Here is a 17,858-nt window from a genome sequence, read left to right on the forward strand (position 1 = left end):
GTACGCATCTGATTATGTCAGTTGATTCTTACATATCTTAAGTATAAAACAACGGCCTCGCTTCAGTTTAAGAGCCTCTACAGGTGGGGGACCAAAGAGAGAGATTGGGAACAAATCCAGCGGCCACATTTGCTATGCTAAGGAGAATAAGGTTGCCCTGCATCCACCTGAGAGTAGAATCACAGAACTGTAGAGTTGGAAGGGAGTGACCCGGACTCACAAAAACTCACACGGGGCTTTCTTTTGACTAAACATTTACAGGATTGTGCTGCGTGTTTACGACCTTCAGAAACACATGACCTCAAGGGAAATGGGTCGCGGCGTCTCCTCACCATTCCCTTATTCCCCTGAAGGTCGCGTTGGTGGCTTTCCAAGATGCTTCCTCGCTGGGTCGTCCCTTTCTCTCGTTTCCGACCCCTAGAAAGCCGCCTTTTCCATGTTTTGAACCCTACCCGGGCAGAATACAGGCCCAAGTTGAAGTTGCCGCGACACAAGTTTGCCACAAGTGGGGAAAGGGGAAAGGTCTCGAAGGGAAAGTCTGTTGCTGCTGGCGCCCCCACACAAATACTGTGGTAAGTTTCTTATATCCTCTTGAAACTGCACGGCGTATTATGCTTAGCCGTCCTATACCGTTACGACTTGCTGCTGGGAAAAGGGGATGAGAACATCAACATGCGTTTGCTTTTTAATTTGTTGCGCGCATTGCCTGCGTTTTGCGGGCAGGGAAATTTGGCCACATCCAGACCCCGGTTGCGTATTTACGCGGATTTAAATCTCACTGAGGTCCACGGGCAGCTGCATGCAAGAAGGGCAGCCTGACATGTCTACTCAGAAGTCAGCCCAACTGAGTTCAGTGGGACTTACTCGCAGGTAAGTGTGTGCAGTGTACGGTAGCATCCATAAGGTACGAAGAGAGAAAGAATAGTCGTCTCCAGAATATCCTCAAAGGCCGCATGCCATAGCTGCCAAGTTTTCCCTTTTCTCGCGAGGAAGCCTATTCAGCATAAGGGAATTTCCCTTTAAAAAAGGGAGAACTTGGCAGCTATGCCGCATGCATTGAGGGTTGTGGGGAGGAGCAAGATAAGCCTTCATCCGGTGTGGATCGGGGCTTAATGTAACAGATCAGTGCTCAATTCGGTACTTTTTCATCCCCAAGGTCTTAGTTTGAGAAGTGGTTGTAAGAAGGGCCATGCGAAGTAAATAATGCCCAAGTGAGCGTGGGGAAAGTAGACAAAGGGATGAAGAATAAGGAAAAAGAAAGAGATTTAAACTTATATGTGGAGGGTGTGTTTCTGAGCTCAAAGTACAGTATACAGGCAGCAAAATCCTGCGCATGTTGACTCGAAAGCAGGCCCCGCTGCGTTCGGTAGGTCTCTCCCTTGTAATTGTGTTTAGGATTGACTACATCTCAGTCGGAAACCTGTTTGTTTGGAAAAAAAGCTTGCCACGAATTCCATGGGATAGTCTTCCAATTTAGGGCCGCAGTCTTTGGTAACCGGTAACCCCTTCCTCACTATGTTTACTAGGAGGTAAGTCCTCTTGATTAACTCGGTGTGCGTATTTCCGAGGCGTCTTAGGGAGGGCTGGACCGAAAGGCTGCACCCCCTCTTAGCACCTAGGGTAAGCTAACATGGTTAGGATCGGGGTGTAACTATGCTTGTTCCGTTTGGGCTGCCGTAGAGTCTAGGGGTGCCGCGGACACTGGCTGGGTCACCCTTCTGTAATTTCGCCCTTTGGGCACCATCTCCGCAGAGAAGTTCCCCTCCGCCAATCCTTTCGAGCAAAACGAGCACGGCAGAGCTCTTGGGCATCACCCCTTTCATTTCAGCAAGAGTTGCGCAGGAGAACTGCTAGGGGGTTGTGTGCAGTTAGTTACCCTTTATCTGCTCCAGCTTCTGAGGAAGAGTGCTCTTCGAGTGCATTCGCTTTCCTCCGCAGCTGGAAGGAACTAAAGGGTCTTTGTCTGAGACGCTTACCCCACAATCCTGTCTACTCAGAGGCAAGCCCCATGAAGTTGTGGTAGCTGTGTAGAGAAAGGATCGCAGCCCAGGGATTCCCCCCCCAAAAGGTCATCAAGCTTAATTTATATTTGAAAGTAAAGATTATACCGCAAGTACATGTGCCTTGGCAGTAAAGTAGACCCCATTGTAAACTAGAATTGAGGTAGACTGTTGCAAACCCATTTTCCATTCAGATCGAAGGGAATTTGGCTACTGAATTCGCGGAGAAATGAGTTGCACACCGCTTGGATATGGTAAAAATTTATGAAGGTAGAATTTATAAAGTTAACCTCCTTTCGGGAGGCTTAAAAGGCTCTTTGTCCCTAAAAATGGTGTAGGGTTAAAAAAAAGTACGGTAGGTGAGATAATAAAGCATATTCTGAATTAGTCTTCGAAGTTTTCATTGTGTTGGTAGTAGCTATGACTGTGACCTCTAGCAGGATAATTCTACTGCCATTAGTAAGATCTCTTGTGATTTCAACATGACCACTCTCGAACATGTTCCACGATCATCTTTTAATGGGTTGTGGAGTGGGATTCTACGCTGAGAATCAGATAAAGTGCCCTCTGAGCTCTGTGGAACTTATTCCCTAGTCAAGTTGCAATCCTCTCTACACACTTTTCTGAGAATGTCCCATTGAAGTGTGCATGCACACGAAAGCTCATACCAATGACAAACTTAGTTGGTCTCTAAGGTGCTGCTGGAAGGAATTTTTTATATATTTTTTCCATTGAACTCAGTGAGACTTATTTCTGAGTTGGTGTGTATAGGATTGCAGTGTTGGTGAATTTAGCACTTTGGCCTTCAAAAGCGATGGCCAGAAACACTCAGCGGCCATGCTCAGTCCAGGTCAAGTCAATGGGCACAATCCAGAGAGAAGGTCTCCTGCGCAAAAGTACAGCCCGCTCATTCTTTTCCATTGCAGTTTCGCAGGAGAATTTCCCATAGGCCTGTGCACAGACAGGGGCAAGTCTTGCCCACGGTTTCCTATCCAACTTCAGCCTTGAGTCGAGGTCAAAGCAACAACAAACCTCAAGAGAAAATGTCAAACATGTCGAGAAGAACGTATTCAGAGTTATAGGGCTGGCCCGTAGTATTTTGGTGCCTGAAACGAAAATTCAAAAGCTGCCGCTGCAGAAAAAAACTGTAACAATAAATTAAATCTTCTACATCCTCACTCTTATCTAATGGTAGGGCCGGGCACTAGAAATCAATGCGTGTCTCCCTCACTCCCGCCCACTTCTTTTAGGTTCTTTTGGGGGGGACTTGTGGCTGTGGAATTCTATCCTTTTTAGTCTTAGTCCGCTAGGATAATATTGACATCTTCTATGCATTTCAAGTGCAATTCAATTCATTTCAGTGGTCCTCGGACCTAATACCCTTTGGCCATATTCTATCCGGTTTGGGAAATAAAAGTCTCTCTGACCTCCGTGGAACTTGCTTCAGCAGAAAGTTTACTTAGGATTCAGTTGTTATTGTTCCGTATGCGGACGATATAAAGTTGTGTAGGGAAGTTCGGCCCGCTTCCAACAGTAACATCTGCAAGATGGAACAGCCATTTTCTCAAGCCGCAGACAATAATAAGGGGAAACCAGTCAGAGCTCCTTAATTGCTGTGGCCCGACTTAGGCAAAAACTTTCCAAAGGCTTTCTTATTCCTGGCGTTCCTAATTGCGTTGTGGATATTTTGGGGATATCCCAAAATAGTAATAACGCTTTATTAAGGTCGTCTCAAACCTCCTGCAGAGCTGTATATAAACATGCGCTTAGAAAGAGTGTGGATCTCTCCCGAACCCATCAGGAGGGTCTCCCCTCTCAGCCCCATTAAACATGAACGAAACCCTTACGCGCATATATTATATATATAGCAATCACCCACATATGTACAAATCCGTCTATGTCTGTGTTTAACTTTAAAACGTTGTATGGATGTTTTACCATGGCTGGTGCCTGTGAGAGACTACAAAACTTTTCTGTTAGGTCCTAGAATGAAATAAACGGTAGTGGTGGTGGAGATATGGTGATTTAGCTGAGACTTTTGCTCAGGATAAACGGGAGGCTGGAGCCTTAATTAAACGGTACATAGCTAAGCCGTGCTGGGAGGATAATTATAAAAGCCCTCTAGAGACAAAACCGTGAGATATATAAGTATATATCCACAAATACACACACACACACACACACCTATTTCACGGCTTTGTCTCTAGAGGGCAACTTGAATCCTCCCTGATACACCCATTAGGAGTAAGAGGCGGGCTAATTTAAATAGAGCATTAACCAGAAATCAGCTGAAGTCAACTGTGGTGTGATGGTTAGAGTGTTGGACTATGACCTGGGAGTCCAGAGTTCGACTTCCCACGCAGCTGTGAAGCTCACTGGGTGACCTTCCTCCAGTCACCATCTCTCAGCCTAACCTACCTCACAGGGTTGTTGTGAGGATGAAATGGGGAGGAGGAGAACCATGCACACCACCTTAGGACAAGGTGTAACGTCATCATTGAAAGTATCAAGTTCTCGTCCAAGGATGTGGGTCTCCTCTTCTCTGAAAGAACAGCTCTGCTTCTCAAGATTGTGGGAGATTTGAGTGATAGAACAGGGCGACTGCCTTTATTTTTAAAAACACAAAACCATACAACAATATGTAGTCTTTACAATATGTATGGGATGAATTTAGATCTAACTGGCTGCAAACATGCACACTCACATCCGCAGTGTTTCACGCCTGACGACCTACTGCATTCGTATATATTCTCTTGTTTATATATGAATATACAGCCATATGAAGGCGTAGTACATTATAAGAAAGCGGCTCATCTACCTTCTTCAAATTTCAAGGGAACACAGTTTATTGGAAGCCAATATTTTAGCCGGGGGTGCCGGTTTATCGTTAGTTAAAAGCAGAACTTTGGTGTATTTGTGCATGAGCTTGACGTGCCCCTACGTTTTTCAAGTATGCAGGCAGAGCGGGCCCAGCGATTCCAGCTAGGCTCTCCTCCCAAATACTGTACTGTAAAAGAAATAAATAAATCCGGCCTTTTCTCAGTAGCGAGGCGCAGCAGTGAGCAAGACACTGCAAAGAAGCACAAGCAAGAAGACTGTAAATCTGCAGATGCGCACAAATCATTAGCATGATTATTATCATTTGCTTTTTCAGGGTTCAAAGGGCTTTCCCCTTTGTTGCAGACGGATTTTATTTCGGAGGCGGGGGGGGGGAGGGAGTGGCGTGAATTGAATGGATTGTAGCTACAGATGTCTGCACCGAAGATTTTCTTTCGTTCCTTTAAAAAAAAAAAAAGAGATGAGTCCCTCCGCAAACCAGTAAAGTTTGCCATTAAAATTGACACCAGGGGATGTCCGTAGAAGCCATGTCCACCTGGGATTGGCTAGCCCGCCGGAAGTGGCTCGGCGGACGCATTTTCTAACAGATAAGTCTATTGCTCGAGACCTTTTCCCTTAAACATTCTCTCTCTCTCTCGCACACGCACAGACAGTGGCTCGGTATATTCCATCATTATTTTTTTTTGCCAAGCTCCTGCCTGGAGGGTGTTATCTTCGCAACTTTCCTGTAAACCCGAACACCCTATAGGATAATAGGTGGGTTTCAGGAGAACCCCATACATACACTCTAGTCTCTCCTTGCCAAAGCCTCACACTGCAATTTGGGTTGGCTTGAGGCGAGGAGGGGGCGCAGTGGACAGTGGTTCTATGGGGGAAGAGGCATGAACAGCCACCAGTCTGGACTGCGGTTCCTTCCACCTCCTTCACACCATCCAGGTTGGAGAGGTCACCATCCCCACCATGAGTTCCTCCCTCCGAAGATCAGCTCGTCTTGCTTGTACGCTTCGAGGAGAAAAGACCAGGAATCCTCTTGCTTGGAATTTGAGGCCGAGAAATTTCCTCCGACCCCTCTCCAGCCAGAAGTTCCTCCTCTCCCTGGGCTGGGGATGAAAGAACCGGCTTTCTCCGTCCGCCAAGGCGGTCCTCCGCAGCCAGCCTTCGCGGCCAATTCCCTTCCACAGCCGTCTTTGGGCATCTTTCCTCGGCCGTCACCTTGCGAAGAATTAACTTCCGCCGCCGCCTCCAACGGGACTCTACACCGCGGGAGTCCTTCACCTTCTCCTCCTGCCTTCGTGGACAAAAGAGAGTACGAGGTGTCTATCCTATTGAAACCTAACTATGGACCAGGGGAGAGCAAAGGAGAAGCAAGGGAGGAAGCGGAGGAGAAAATTTTATTGCAGAAAGCATCTTTAGATCTATCTAAAAGAGACAAAACTTCACCAGGTGGGTCAATTGCGCTGAGGTTGGGGAGGAGAAAGCAGAGGGTTATTATTTGGGAGAGGGAAGCATGACAAAATCTTGGAAAGTGTTGTCCTGAGCAAATAATAATAATAATAATAATAATAATAATAATAATAATAATAATAATAAATGCAGCACTTAAAAATATTCCTCCTATGCCTCGATCCTATTATAATCAGAATCATTAAATTTAAAAGAAAAAGAAAGATGTATGGGACGGGAGGGAAAATGAAAGGAAACGAATGCGCTGGGGAAAATGTTTTCCTCGTCTGAGTTAAATCTCATCGTATTGTAACAAGTGGTTGGAGGGGGGAGGTGGTGTTGTGCCCCTGGACCTCAACGTTAGGGAATTAACGAATTCACACACAGGTCAATTGAATCCCAAAAAGTTGTGGCGTGATTACGCTGATGATAGGAGTGAAATGAGATTAAGAATTAGTTGCGGGAACTTTAAAGAACTGGGGAGCGGGGTTGGAGAGAAGGGCCACGGCAGTCAGCTGCGACAGACAAGAATAGCAACCGAATTCATGGTGGCATCCCAAGTTTGATTTAAAAACCCAGCGCCGGGTTCCAGGATATGCTTTTAAAAACAATAATAACATATCTGCATTTGCTAATGAGCGAATCACAAAGGCCCTAGCGCGGAAGGCGGGGGTGGGGTGGCGAGTTCTCCTGCACAAGCTCAGTCCTAATGCCTTGGAGCAATCCGGTAAGAAACGTGGTAGTTTTGCACTTGTTGGGGGGTACGAAGCACCTGTGCGTCTTTACGCGTCTGTGCCTCCCCAAACAGTTCCTTTCCACTCATGTTGTTCTTTTTAAATCGCCACATAGCTCCTAACTTTAAAGGAAAATAGTGGAGCTGAGATTTCTTTCTCTCCCCTCGCTATAAGGGAACAGTCTCAGGCAGAAGGAAGGCATGAACAGACACTAAAATACATTTCAAAATTAATAAAAGAAAAGTACGGCACGTCAACCCAGCACACCTCTTATTATAATAGTTATGCTACTTAAGTGAGGACAGTTAAGGAAGAATGACAAAAACCAGAATGATTCTGAAATGTTAAGGGGGTGGGGTGGGGGAAATAAGCTGCCACTTAATAAGTTGCTTTCCTACCCGTGGCTGAGGTCAAATGGAAAACCAAGCGACCAAGGGAAAGGCATTGATCCTACCCAAGCTCAAGTGAAGGACGACCTTCCCGTGGAGGGGCGCAGCGATCGCCCAAGGCCCAAGTGTACGCGGACGTCGGAATGGAGCAGTTCAACATCAAAGAGAATTCCTAATTGGTGCACGCGCGATTGAGAGGGAGACATTTCTCCCGCTCCTGGGCGCCATTAAATGGAATTTTCCTGCACAAGTAGAGCCAATAAGAAAGCGTAAATCTAGAATTGTATTTGGGACGTACTATCTCTTTCCTTGCAAGGGGTGGGTGTGTATATATAGAGAGAGGCTGTTTTGAAGTAGTGGGAATGCCAAGTATGTCCTCTTTTTTTACATCTTCTTTCCTTCAAGCTTCCTTATCTATCTATAAACCTTACAGACCCAGTTTACTAACGGCTTTCCATATAAAGAAGTAGTTGATAAAGATTTACGTTCCTAATATCTCCTGCCCTATCCGTTGACATGCAAATACGTCTCTTAGCCTTAAATCCACAGGGATATTGCAACGGAACAGGCCAGTCCATTGCTTATTTTAGGTATAGCTGCCTGAGAACCCCGACAGCCCGATTCTAAGCGTATTGGACAGGATCTATTATTTTTTTACAGCAAGGCCCTATGCCCATGATCTCTAAAGTAAGTCTCACTGAGTTCAATGGCACTAACTGCCATGTAAGCGTGTATAGGATTGCAGTCTAATTCAGGTCCAGCTTGCTTCCCTAGTCGGACGTTACACAGGCAGAAGAAATAGGGATTGAGAAGGGGGAAATGGTGAATTAAAGCAGATAAATAAGATCCCTTTAGCTTCGAAGAAAAAGAGGTGAGGCACACGCTCTCTAGGAAAGAGTTGAACTGCAATCCTATTCACACTCAACTTGGAAATAAGCATCATTGGATTTAGGGGGCGATTGTCTGTTTATTTTTAATCAGAATAAACAGGCCTTGAATCGGTCTGCAAGGTGCTACTGGACCAAACCTTTCTCTTCTTGGCTCCATAAAGCCAGACAGTGCAGGCAAAGAGAAAGAACGTGAGATAGGAGCAGGCAGGATAGAAGATGGAGGGTTATTCTGGGGCGAGGGGGAGAAACAAAATTGCATCATACCTACGATCCGTTTTCTTTGGGTTTAGATTTCTCTTCCCGCTCCTTAGTCCCTTTCTTCCAGCGGGGTCTGCCTTCCCCGCCCGCTCTTCCTCCCGTAAACATGACCAAAGAAATAAAGAGAAGTGGTGGGAAAAGAGCAAGATAGATTGTAAGCGATTGAAAAGCAACAGCTACCACATCTGAGAATATAAAGGGGCATTTCAGAAGCTGAAAACCTGGAGGTCTCGCCTGCCGAAGTTAGACACCTGTGAGTTCAGTGAATTACCGCGAGGGCGATTTAAGCTCCAGGCTTAATTCTCCTCTGGAAATCTCTCTCTCTCTCTATTTTAATGCTTAACTTTTTGGCCGGATCGTGCTCTTGCATTGTTTAAAAGGAAAGCTTCAAATGAAAAGCCTTTCAAGTGACTGAAATGACCCGCGTTTTACAAAACCTCCTGCGCTAGAGGCTGTCGTTAATGACGCCAACAATCTTTGATCTTGACTGAATCCAAGAATACCCCCCCCCTCAATTTACTCCCCATAAGGAGAAACGTGAAATTTAGCTGTTCATTACTAATGTGCATCACCCAGGTTTCTGTGTCAGCTAAGAGGAATCGTAATGTGTTCCCCGACCTCGAATCTGCAGGAATTAAACTTGTTCGTTTCTTATAATATGTCCTCCCTTGTGGGCATTAGGCTCTCCAAACGAAGATCTTTACTCACCGGTATTATTGAGCACATTAACAAACCTGAAATAACCTTGGAATGTGCTTCGGTTCTGCTCCGTTGGCGAAAAACAAAACAAAAAACCCTTGGAAAATAAGTCCTCTTGAGACCTAAACAGACTGGAAATAAGTTCTTCCGTTAAGGTTCCTGGAAGCTATTTGTGACTCAGCCATCCTTTCTTTTCTTAAAAAAAAATCCAATTTAGAAAAGTTTAAAATGCGCCCGTACATATGGAGAGCTCATTGGCTTCGTCCAACGAGTCTCTAGAAAACGTTTTGCCGATTTATGGCAAATGGAGGGGGGTGGGACATTCCAGGAAGCGATATGGCTTATTCTCTACCTGCTGTTAAATGACGTTTCTTTTTTAAAGATAAGGTTTTGCCCTTAACCATTTTGCTCAAGAAAAAATCCAAACAGCGCCACTCGTGCTAATTAAAGAAAGGCTTAATTGCTCGAATCACTAACTCCGAAGCATATGCGGAAACCAATTTAAGAGGGTAGTTTTAAAAAACAAAACAAAACCCCAAGAGACGCAGCACCGCCGTGAACTTTGGTTGAAGTATAATTTCCTCTGCTTTAAAGGGTTGGTCTTTGCAAAAACCGTGACACGTGTTGAATGAAATGTTTTCTTGCATCGATCGGCTAAAAGTTCTGTTTTGAGCATTTATAGCAGCTGACGGGAATGCATTATTCCCGTTCGAAGAGGAGTTTAGTTTATGAGCTAGTCTAATGACTCCTATAAGCAGGAGTAATAATAGGCTTAAGCGTTTGCATAGTTGTAATCTAACTTAATCATGCTTTTTTAAAAATAAATAACTGCATATTTAAAATACCTTAACTTTAAATGACTTTTTGGTTAGAGTTCTTAATCTTTTCAGAACTGATGTCCACATTTGGCCCAAGCAAGTATTTGGAGCCCGCCTTCTTTATTATTATTATTATTATTATTTTTAAAAAATTGTTAACCGTGTATTTCTTTTGTGGTAATGGTGTTGTTCAAACCCAGTTTAGTAGTAGGTCAAGCTGGGACGCAGCAGTCGCGACCCGCCAACTGAACACCGGTTGTACTATGAAAATCTAATTCGATGAATATTTTCCCAATAGTAAGAGTTCAGTTGGATTTACCTGAACACACATATCATGGGATTGCAACTTTCAGGCGTGAGCCAGACAAAACTAAGCACTTCTGACATCCATGTTGCTCAGTGGACGAGTTCAATCTCTTTATTTGAGATCAGAATAGTTTTTTTTTTTCAAAGAGCTTGGACGCTCATGATGCTCACATGGTGTGGTGGGCTGTGTTTCCTAGCCATGCACAACCACAGCTTCCTGCTCTTGTAGTCTTCTCTAAAATGCTACATTCGTCAGACTTTTCGGGAGGTAAAACTTAGCGTTGCCCTTAGTGATGAACAGCTCCAGGAACAACCGTGGCGCATTATCAGCCATCGATAAAACATTGTGTCTCCATCACATCTTCCTAAGCAATGCTATCTACGTGCAAACTTACCTGGGAGCCAGTCTCACTGAACTCAACAGGGCTTACTTGTAAGTAGGGTTCAGATTACCGATTTAGCCAAATTCCGAATCTTGCTTTCTTTCTATTTGGGCACCCTGATCCCGACCTAAAAAATACATTTACTTTAAAATGGGTGGTTGTCAGCTGAAATACTTCATTCCAAGTGAGGTGTGTGTTCAGTGGGACTTCCATAGAATTCATAGATGCCAAGTTTTCCCTTTTCTCGCGAGGAAGCCTATTCAGCATAAGGGGAAATCCCTTAAAAAAAGGGATAACTTGGCAGCTATGATAGAATTGCAGCCTCACAGTCCTGTGCATTTTACTCAGAAGTCAGGCTCCCTTGGACTGGGTCTTTCTTCCATGTAATCGGCTCGGTCATAGAATTTGAGCCCGCCAGTGCATTCCTATGCGCAGAAGTCAGCTCAGTTTCGGGGGTGGAGGCTCTGGAGTAACAATGGGGCAAAGGAAGAGTATACATTACCGTTAATAAATGGAACCGAACTACAAACTTGCTTTGTTTAAATTTAATGTCTGCCTTGCCATATCTTGTGGCTGGTCGCTGCTGGCGACAGTGTGCCAAATTAGGTCTGAACCAGAAAAACAGTTATTGCACCTGGAATCTCCGAGTCTACGCTGACTTCTCAGAGGCTGCTTTTGAAAAGAGCAATTCAGTATTTTTCCTCTTAGTTTTTTTTATTAGGGAGCTGAATTTGCCTTGCAGTTGATTCTGATAAACAATTTTGAAAGCTATTTCTATTGTCCCATGTCACTCTCCCAAAAAAATGTTCCTCTTCCCCGCCTCTTTCTCACTCGCGTTTAATTTGGAATCGCGTTTTGTTCTCCTGCACGATCTAGGGGGGGGGGTATCAGTAATTTTGTAAGTGAAAACGACAGACCCTCTCCCAATTGAGCTCCAAGGAAGTACAAGATAAAGCTCTAAGTATAAAAACAGGGAGTTCAGATAAAAATGACTAGGTTGCAATCTCATACATACTTAATACTGAGAGTATTTTTATTTTTATTTTACCCCAGTGAGTCTTAATTATGAGTCGACAGGTATAAAATTGCGCTTTCACACCCGATCCTAGGCACTTGAAATAAAACCCAGCATCCACCCCCCCACACACACACGTCAGTGGTTTGATCCATCCACTCACACTCCTCTGGTTTTTAAAACAATATCCGTAGCACTGTTTCAAATACCTTATACAGTAATAAAAAGATGGTGCAATCCCAGTACAGTACAGTACCACTTTTCATCCGTAAAGAACATTCCCTTTCCTTTTCCTCCCCCTTAAAATAGTTTAAATTCTTATATCCAGTTCATGCGACTGACGGGAATGAAATGATAGAGCATCGTATAACTGAACCACGTCTCCGTAAAAAAAAAATTAAAAAATTAAAAAATCGTTTTAATTCTTTAAAAACCCAGATATATATTTGACGAAACAGCTCCGCCTAGAGGCCACCTGAAGGGTTAACCAGGACTCTGGCTTTACAGACAATCGGAAGAAACAACTCGTCGAAGGCTAGAGGTCAGCCTCCTGAATTAACATCTCAGTTATCATTAGGACACGTATGTCAGTATGACATCAAATGATAAGTGGGCAGCGATTATAAACTCGTTGGCTTCCCGGAGACTTACTCGTTTGTTAAATGGCTTCAGTTTGTAAGCCTCGACTATAGCCAGAGAAAAAGGAAATTGAGCTGGAGGTGGCGATAATACTAAGGAAACACTCATTCATTTTTATGCATCTCGTTGCCATGGGTGTTACAATTTTACTACTACTACTCCTCCAAAATTATGCTTTATTTCCTCGTTAAGCAATACGCCCACCTTTTTTTATGTTCTGCAGTGGGAGTGTAAAAAACAAAGCATAGTATAGTGCATTAACTCTGCTATAATTGCCCACTGAAATCTTCTCTGAAATGGAAGTCGTACAGTAATTTTATTTAACTTTAAAACCTATAAGTGCCACCTATTTGCAGCATATCCCACCCTACCAGCTAAGGAGCAGAGGCAGTCTTAAAGGACCCACATCACATACACAATACCAGCATCTTTTTTTCTCACTGCATAGTGCTGCCTAAACACAGCTGCTTTATCCGAGCAAGCCTATGCATGTCTGCTCAGAATAAAGTCCCGTTCAGTTCAACAGAGCTTACACCCATGTTAAGAAATACAGTATCACAGCCTTCATAATATGGTCAGGAAGCAAGCAACTGCTTATAAAAGTATTACCTTTCAAGAAAAGGGCAGGTGTAATCAATTAATCAATATTTTTAAAAGCACACAGGGAAACAATCCTCCCAAGTACATATGTAAATATTCATTTTCAGCTTGTAATAGGTAGTTCTGTAGATTTCCATAGCTTATACCTGAGAGGTTATGCTTTAAGTAAGTTCATTTACTCATGAGTAGATGTCACTGAATAAGCTGGGGCCTGTGGAAACCTTGACATGATATGATAGCCACGTTCAAATATATAAAAGGATGTCATATAGAGGAGGGAGAAAGGTTGTTTTCTGCTGCTCCAGAGAAGCGGATACGGAGCAATGGATTCAAACTACAAGAAAGAATATTCCACCTAAACATTGGGAAGAACTTCCTGACAGTAAGAGCTGTTCGGCAGTGGAATTTGCTACCAAGGAGTGTGGTGGAGTCTCCTTCTTTGGAGGTCTTTAAGCAGAGGCTTGACAGGCATATGTCAAGAATGCTTTGATGGTGTTTCCTGCTCGGCAGGGGGTTGGACTGGATGGCCCTTGTGGTCTCTTCCAACTCTATGATTCTATGATTCTACATCTTGGGGCTTAGCTGTAGTATAAGATCATTCCTAAATGTGTGTCAAAGTACCACCCACCCCTATCTATTCAAAATCTGTGGTTAAATTTTAGGAAGAATAGTGCTGGGTTTAAGGGCCTGCTGATCATGATCTTTGACCCTGAAGCCCTTCCACTTAATTACAGATATGTAGGCCATTGTTATAAGACGGCAAGGTGCGATCCCTTTCTCTGTTAATACTTATTGGAAAATCCCAGAATAACCCGTGTCTATAACTTAGCTCTGGCTCCCTCCAAGACTGCCTAAAATATGTGGCAGCCCTGTTTAGGGAAGTTTCGAAGGATGGATGTTTTTATCATGTTTTTAGATATATTGTAAGCCAGCCAAAGTGGCTGGGGAAACCCAGCCAGATGGGTGGGGTAGTGGTAATAATAATAATAATAATAATAATAATAATAATAATAATAGGATACCTCTTAAGTCACTTGTATTAGACGTATTAGACTTAAGAAAGCTCTCCAGCCCAAACCCTCTTAAAGTACTGTATCAAAGTTCTTTAGAGTTTAGACAAGGAAGTAGAAATGGTTCTATTTAATGTGTGAAATCAAAGTTCCATATTATGCTGTTATCCTGCTATAGTATCAGCTTTGTTTTAATGTCATTGCTATGGACTGGTTTCATTGTGCTCTTTTGAGTAAGTTGATATGCAGTCCACTCTTCAGACAAACAATAGCTGTCAAGTGCTAAACACCATTGCGTGGAAACTATTCAAATAATTATATACCGTAAATGTTTAATTGTATTTTAAAGATTGAGTCTTGTTAGGGGAAAAGGTGAGGTATAAACAAATAAAATAATAGTAACAGGAACAGTAATAAATACAGTTCCATACTGTGAAGTATGAATTAATGAAATTTGACATACAGTGGTGCCTCGCTAGACGAATTTAATTCGTTCCATGGGTCTTTTCTTATAACGAAAAATTCATCTAGCGAATCCCATAGGAATGCATTGATTTTTTTTTTAAAAAAAATTGCCCATAGGAACACATTAATTGAATTTCAATGCATTCCTATGGGAAACCGCGATTCGCTAGACGAATTTTTCGTAAAACAAATTTGTCTAGCAAGGCAACCTCTGCTAGAAAAAACCTTTCGTTAAGCGGAAATTTCGTTAAGCAGGGCATTCATTAAGTGAGGCACCACTGTATATTGTTGGATGTCAAATGCTGACATTGCATATTAAACATTCAGTGACTAACACCAAATCAGAATTCTCACAAAATAATTTCTAGGTGGAATTAAGAGGGAGGTCAAGTTGATCTGTTGTGGCTCTAGGGGTTAAGTCCTCATGCACAGGAGAAAATTTTTCAACAAAACTTTGAATGCTGGCAGTGTTGCACTAGAGTTGCTGACTTGTGCTTCCTTGCATACACACTAAAAACAACAACACACCAACGGTTATTGGCAATAGCTTTAACCACTCTGGTTCATGGGAGGCTTATACCTCCAGTAGTGGGAGGGTATAATGGGAATTTAAACACAAACATTCTGAACTTGTCATAGTGTTGACTCCCAGGAGTGGGTAGGATTGAGAGCCTGCCAGGGGCATAATTACTGATTATTGCAGTAGCAGTTTCCTATTCTGAAAAGCAGTGTGAGGCAGTGGCAAGAGAGTCACTGGGACTAGGACTTAGGCCAGACAGCACCTGCAGCATTCGAACCCGAGTGATGATAGAGAGAAACCATTACTGTGGTTTGGTGGAGAAACTGCTAGGCTAAGCCAGCATCAGGAACCCAGCTTCAGGTCCCTAGGGGATGGCTTGGACCAGTTACTAGGTCTCAAACTAATCTACCTCACAGGGTTGCTATGAGGATAAAATGGGAGGCAGGAAAGGTATGTAGGCAGCGCTGAACTCTTCAGAGAAAAGGCAGCATGTAAATGAAATAAAGAGTAATCATCCTATTTTTATCCATTAAGTGGTACTATAGCATTTGTACAAAAACACTAACAGCAGCAAAAAAGCACCTGTGTTCGTGCTGCCAATACCATTTGCTCAGTTTGCCACTATAATAGGAAGCACTGATTCCTCACATGAATTCGCCAGTAAGATCTGCAACAAAATGTTGTTGTCTGCTCCTGTTCGCTTTTCCAGCCAGCCACACCTTTCTCCATTACTGTATACTTCATTGCACTTCTTCAGCTTTCTGTTTTGTTCTGCCCAACGGTTGGTCACCATTCTGGGGCTACTGAGCATGCACAGCCTTCATTAGTCTGGTTTGACCGTTCCCCTTTAGGTTTCTTTTTCCCTAGCTTTCCCCCCCCCTGCATCTGCAACCCCCCAAGCCTACTGACACTCATCAGAAATAGAGGGAATTATATAAGAGGTGGTATGAAACTCACTAGCAGCAAAATGCATGCTGATACCATTTCCCCGTAGGATATAGGCAGATGTCCCCATCTTACGTCACAAAAATGCTCTTGACTCTGTCTACGTATCCAGGTGGAACAAGAGTAGATGAGTTAATGTATACCGTATATTAGGCTGCACCTGATACTTTATAGTACTACAGTGGTACCTCGGTTTATGAACACAATTGGTTCCAGAAGTCTGTTCATCAACTGAAGCGTTCATAAACTGAAGCGAACTTTCCCATTGAAAGTAATGGAAAGTGAATTAATCCATTCCAGATGGGTCCGCGGCGTTCGTAAACCAAAAATTCATAAACCGAGGTGTTCATAAACCGAGGTTCCACTGTAATCCTACATACACAGCCAAATATCTCAAACGTAATTGGGCATCATTGTCTTTTGATTCTGTGATCGCCCTAAGTTGCTGCAGGTGCAAAACCAGACCACCTCTCCTTTCTGGAGTTCTGGAGTTCAGAGGCGTGTTTATGTGACACTCTTTTCTATAGGGAATGAGTGAGATCATGGGTGGAAAATGTCCTGGCTTCACATGTGTTTTTGAGAAACCATGCTTTCTACTACACACACACACACACACACACACACACACACACACATACTGGTGTATTAAAAATCATAATGCCCTCCCTTTCTGTGACAAGTAACAGCCAAGCTAGCTAACAAGTTCAAATTAAAACAATATAAAACAACAATGAGCATATGAAAAAGAATTGGAATATGAGCAGCTAGCTTAAAAAAGAAAGCAACAAAAAGCATCAGCGGAATGCCATTTGCTACAGAGTAGTCACTTGCCCTGTCTTCTTAAAGACAACTGAAATAGTGAAATTTGCTAGAAGTGATGGAGCCAGGACAGGTGCATCTTAAAAACCTACATAAGAGGCTCCACTGCACACTTACTTATTTCAGAATAACACAATTAGAATCTGGTGGCTCAAATTAAATTTGTGACCAAAGATGTGTGTGTTTTTGACAGGCACAGATATATCCCTGACTACCACTTTTATAGTAGTATTGTGTTCTTGAAAGAGCAGGGCCTCTAAAAATTACCTGAGCCTTCAGGTAAGGTACATGAGACAATTCTTGGTTCCCACCCCCTTCATCTACTCAGGGAAATATCAAAAAGATTAAGATACTCCCAGAACAAATGGAAAAATGAAGTTTGGCATATTAAAAGCACAGCATATCATGATTACTTGCAAACCATAACATTGAGAATGTTTATAGCTCCTTAAAAAACCTCAGGTCATGGAGTCTGGTTCTTAACATAAGCAAGCACTCAAGGAAATAGCATATAAAGGTGCAGGTGCTGGAAGTTCTCCATTCCCATCATGGGACAATCCGTAAATAATGTCAGGATTCAGAGAGAGCAAGAGTTGTCACATATGATGAGTTAGAATATGAGCTATAATTGGGCAAATTATGGTGGCAAGTAGTGACATTCGTTAAAGCAGTGGTGGAGGACTTTTTCAGCCTGAGGGCTGCATTTGCTTCTAAGGAGCCTTCCAGAGGCCACATACCAGTGGTGAGTAGGGTCAGATCCAAAGTGGGTTGGAGCAATGGGAAGCTTTGTACATTAGGCTTCATTGCAGCCATGTAAAAGTCAGAGGTACTGTATCTTCTGGCGTATAAGACTGGGCGTATAAGACAACCCCCGACTTTTCCAGTTAAAATATAGAGTTTGGGATATACCCACCCTATAAGAAATACGACCCGGTGTATAAGATGACCCCCGACTTTTGAGAAGGTTTTCCTGGGTTAAAAAGTAGTCTTATACGCAGGAATATACAGGATATATGCTTCTCTCCACCCAAGCAAGCAAAGAAACGTTATTTCAGTTCAAGGACACATTCCAGGCTGACAAAAGCAC

The 17,858-nt window shown here is 43.2% G+C and overlaps 1 protein-coding gene and 2 long non-coding RNA genes across 4 annotated transcripts in view; 1 reads left to right on the forward strand and 2 right to left on the reverse strand.

Moving 5' to 3' along the window:
* Nucleotides 1–17,858, reverse strand: part of LOC148683814 (uncharacterized) — a 410,944-nt gene that overhangs the window by 172,032 nt on the left and 221,054 nt on the right. The gene's annotated exons all lie outside the window — the stretch shown is intronic.
* Nucleotides 4,570–12,328, reverse strand: LOC132593031 (uncharacterized). Its single transcript, XR_009558452.2, has 2 exons — nucleotides 8,559–12,328; nucleotides 4,570–6,126 (listed from the first exon to the last, which is right to left on the reverse strand). It is a non-coding gene; the product is annotated as an uncharacterized LOC132593031 (long non-coding RNA).
* HOXB9 (homeobox B9) overlaps nucleotides 5,720–17,858 on the forward strand; it is a 39,861-nt gene continuing 27,722 nt past the window's right edge. For both annotated transcript variants that reach the window (XM_035135584.3, XM_035135586.3), the window contains exon 1: nucleotides 5,720–6,281. In XM_035135584.3, coding sequence (XP_034991475.1) covers nucleotides 5,720–6,281 — 562 coding nt within the window. The remainder of the gene's footprint in view (nucleotides 6,282–17,858) is intronic.

Source organism: Zootoca vivipara, chromosome 12 (genome assembly GCF_965207765.1).
Source record: "Zootoca vivipara chromosome 12, rZooViv2.hap1.1, whole genome shotgun sequence".
NCBI classification, from domain to species: domain Eukaryota; kingdom Metazoa; phylum Chordata; class Lepidosauria; order Squamata; family Lacertidae; genus Zootoca; species Zootoca vivipara.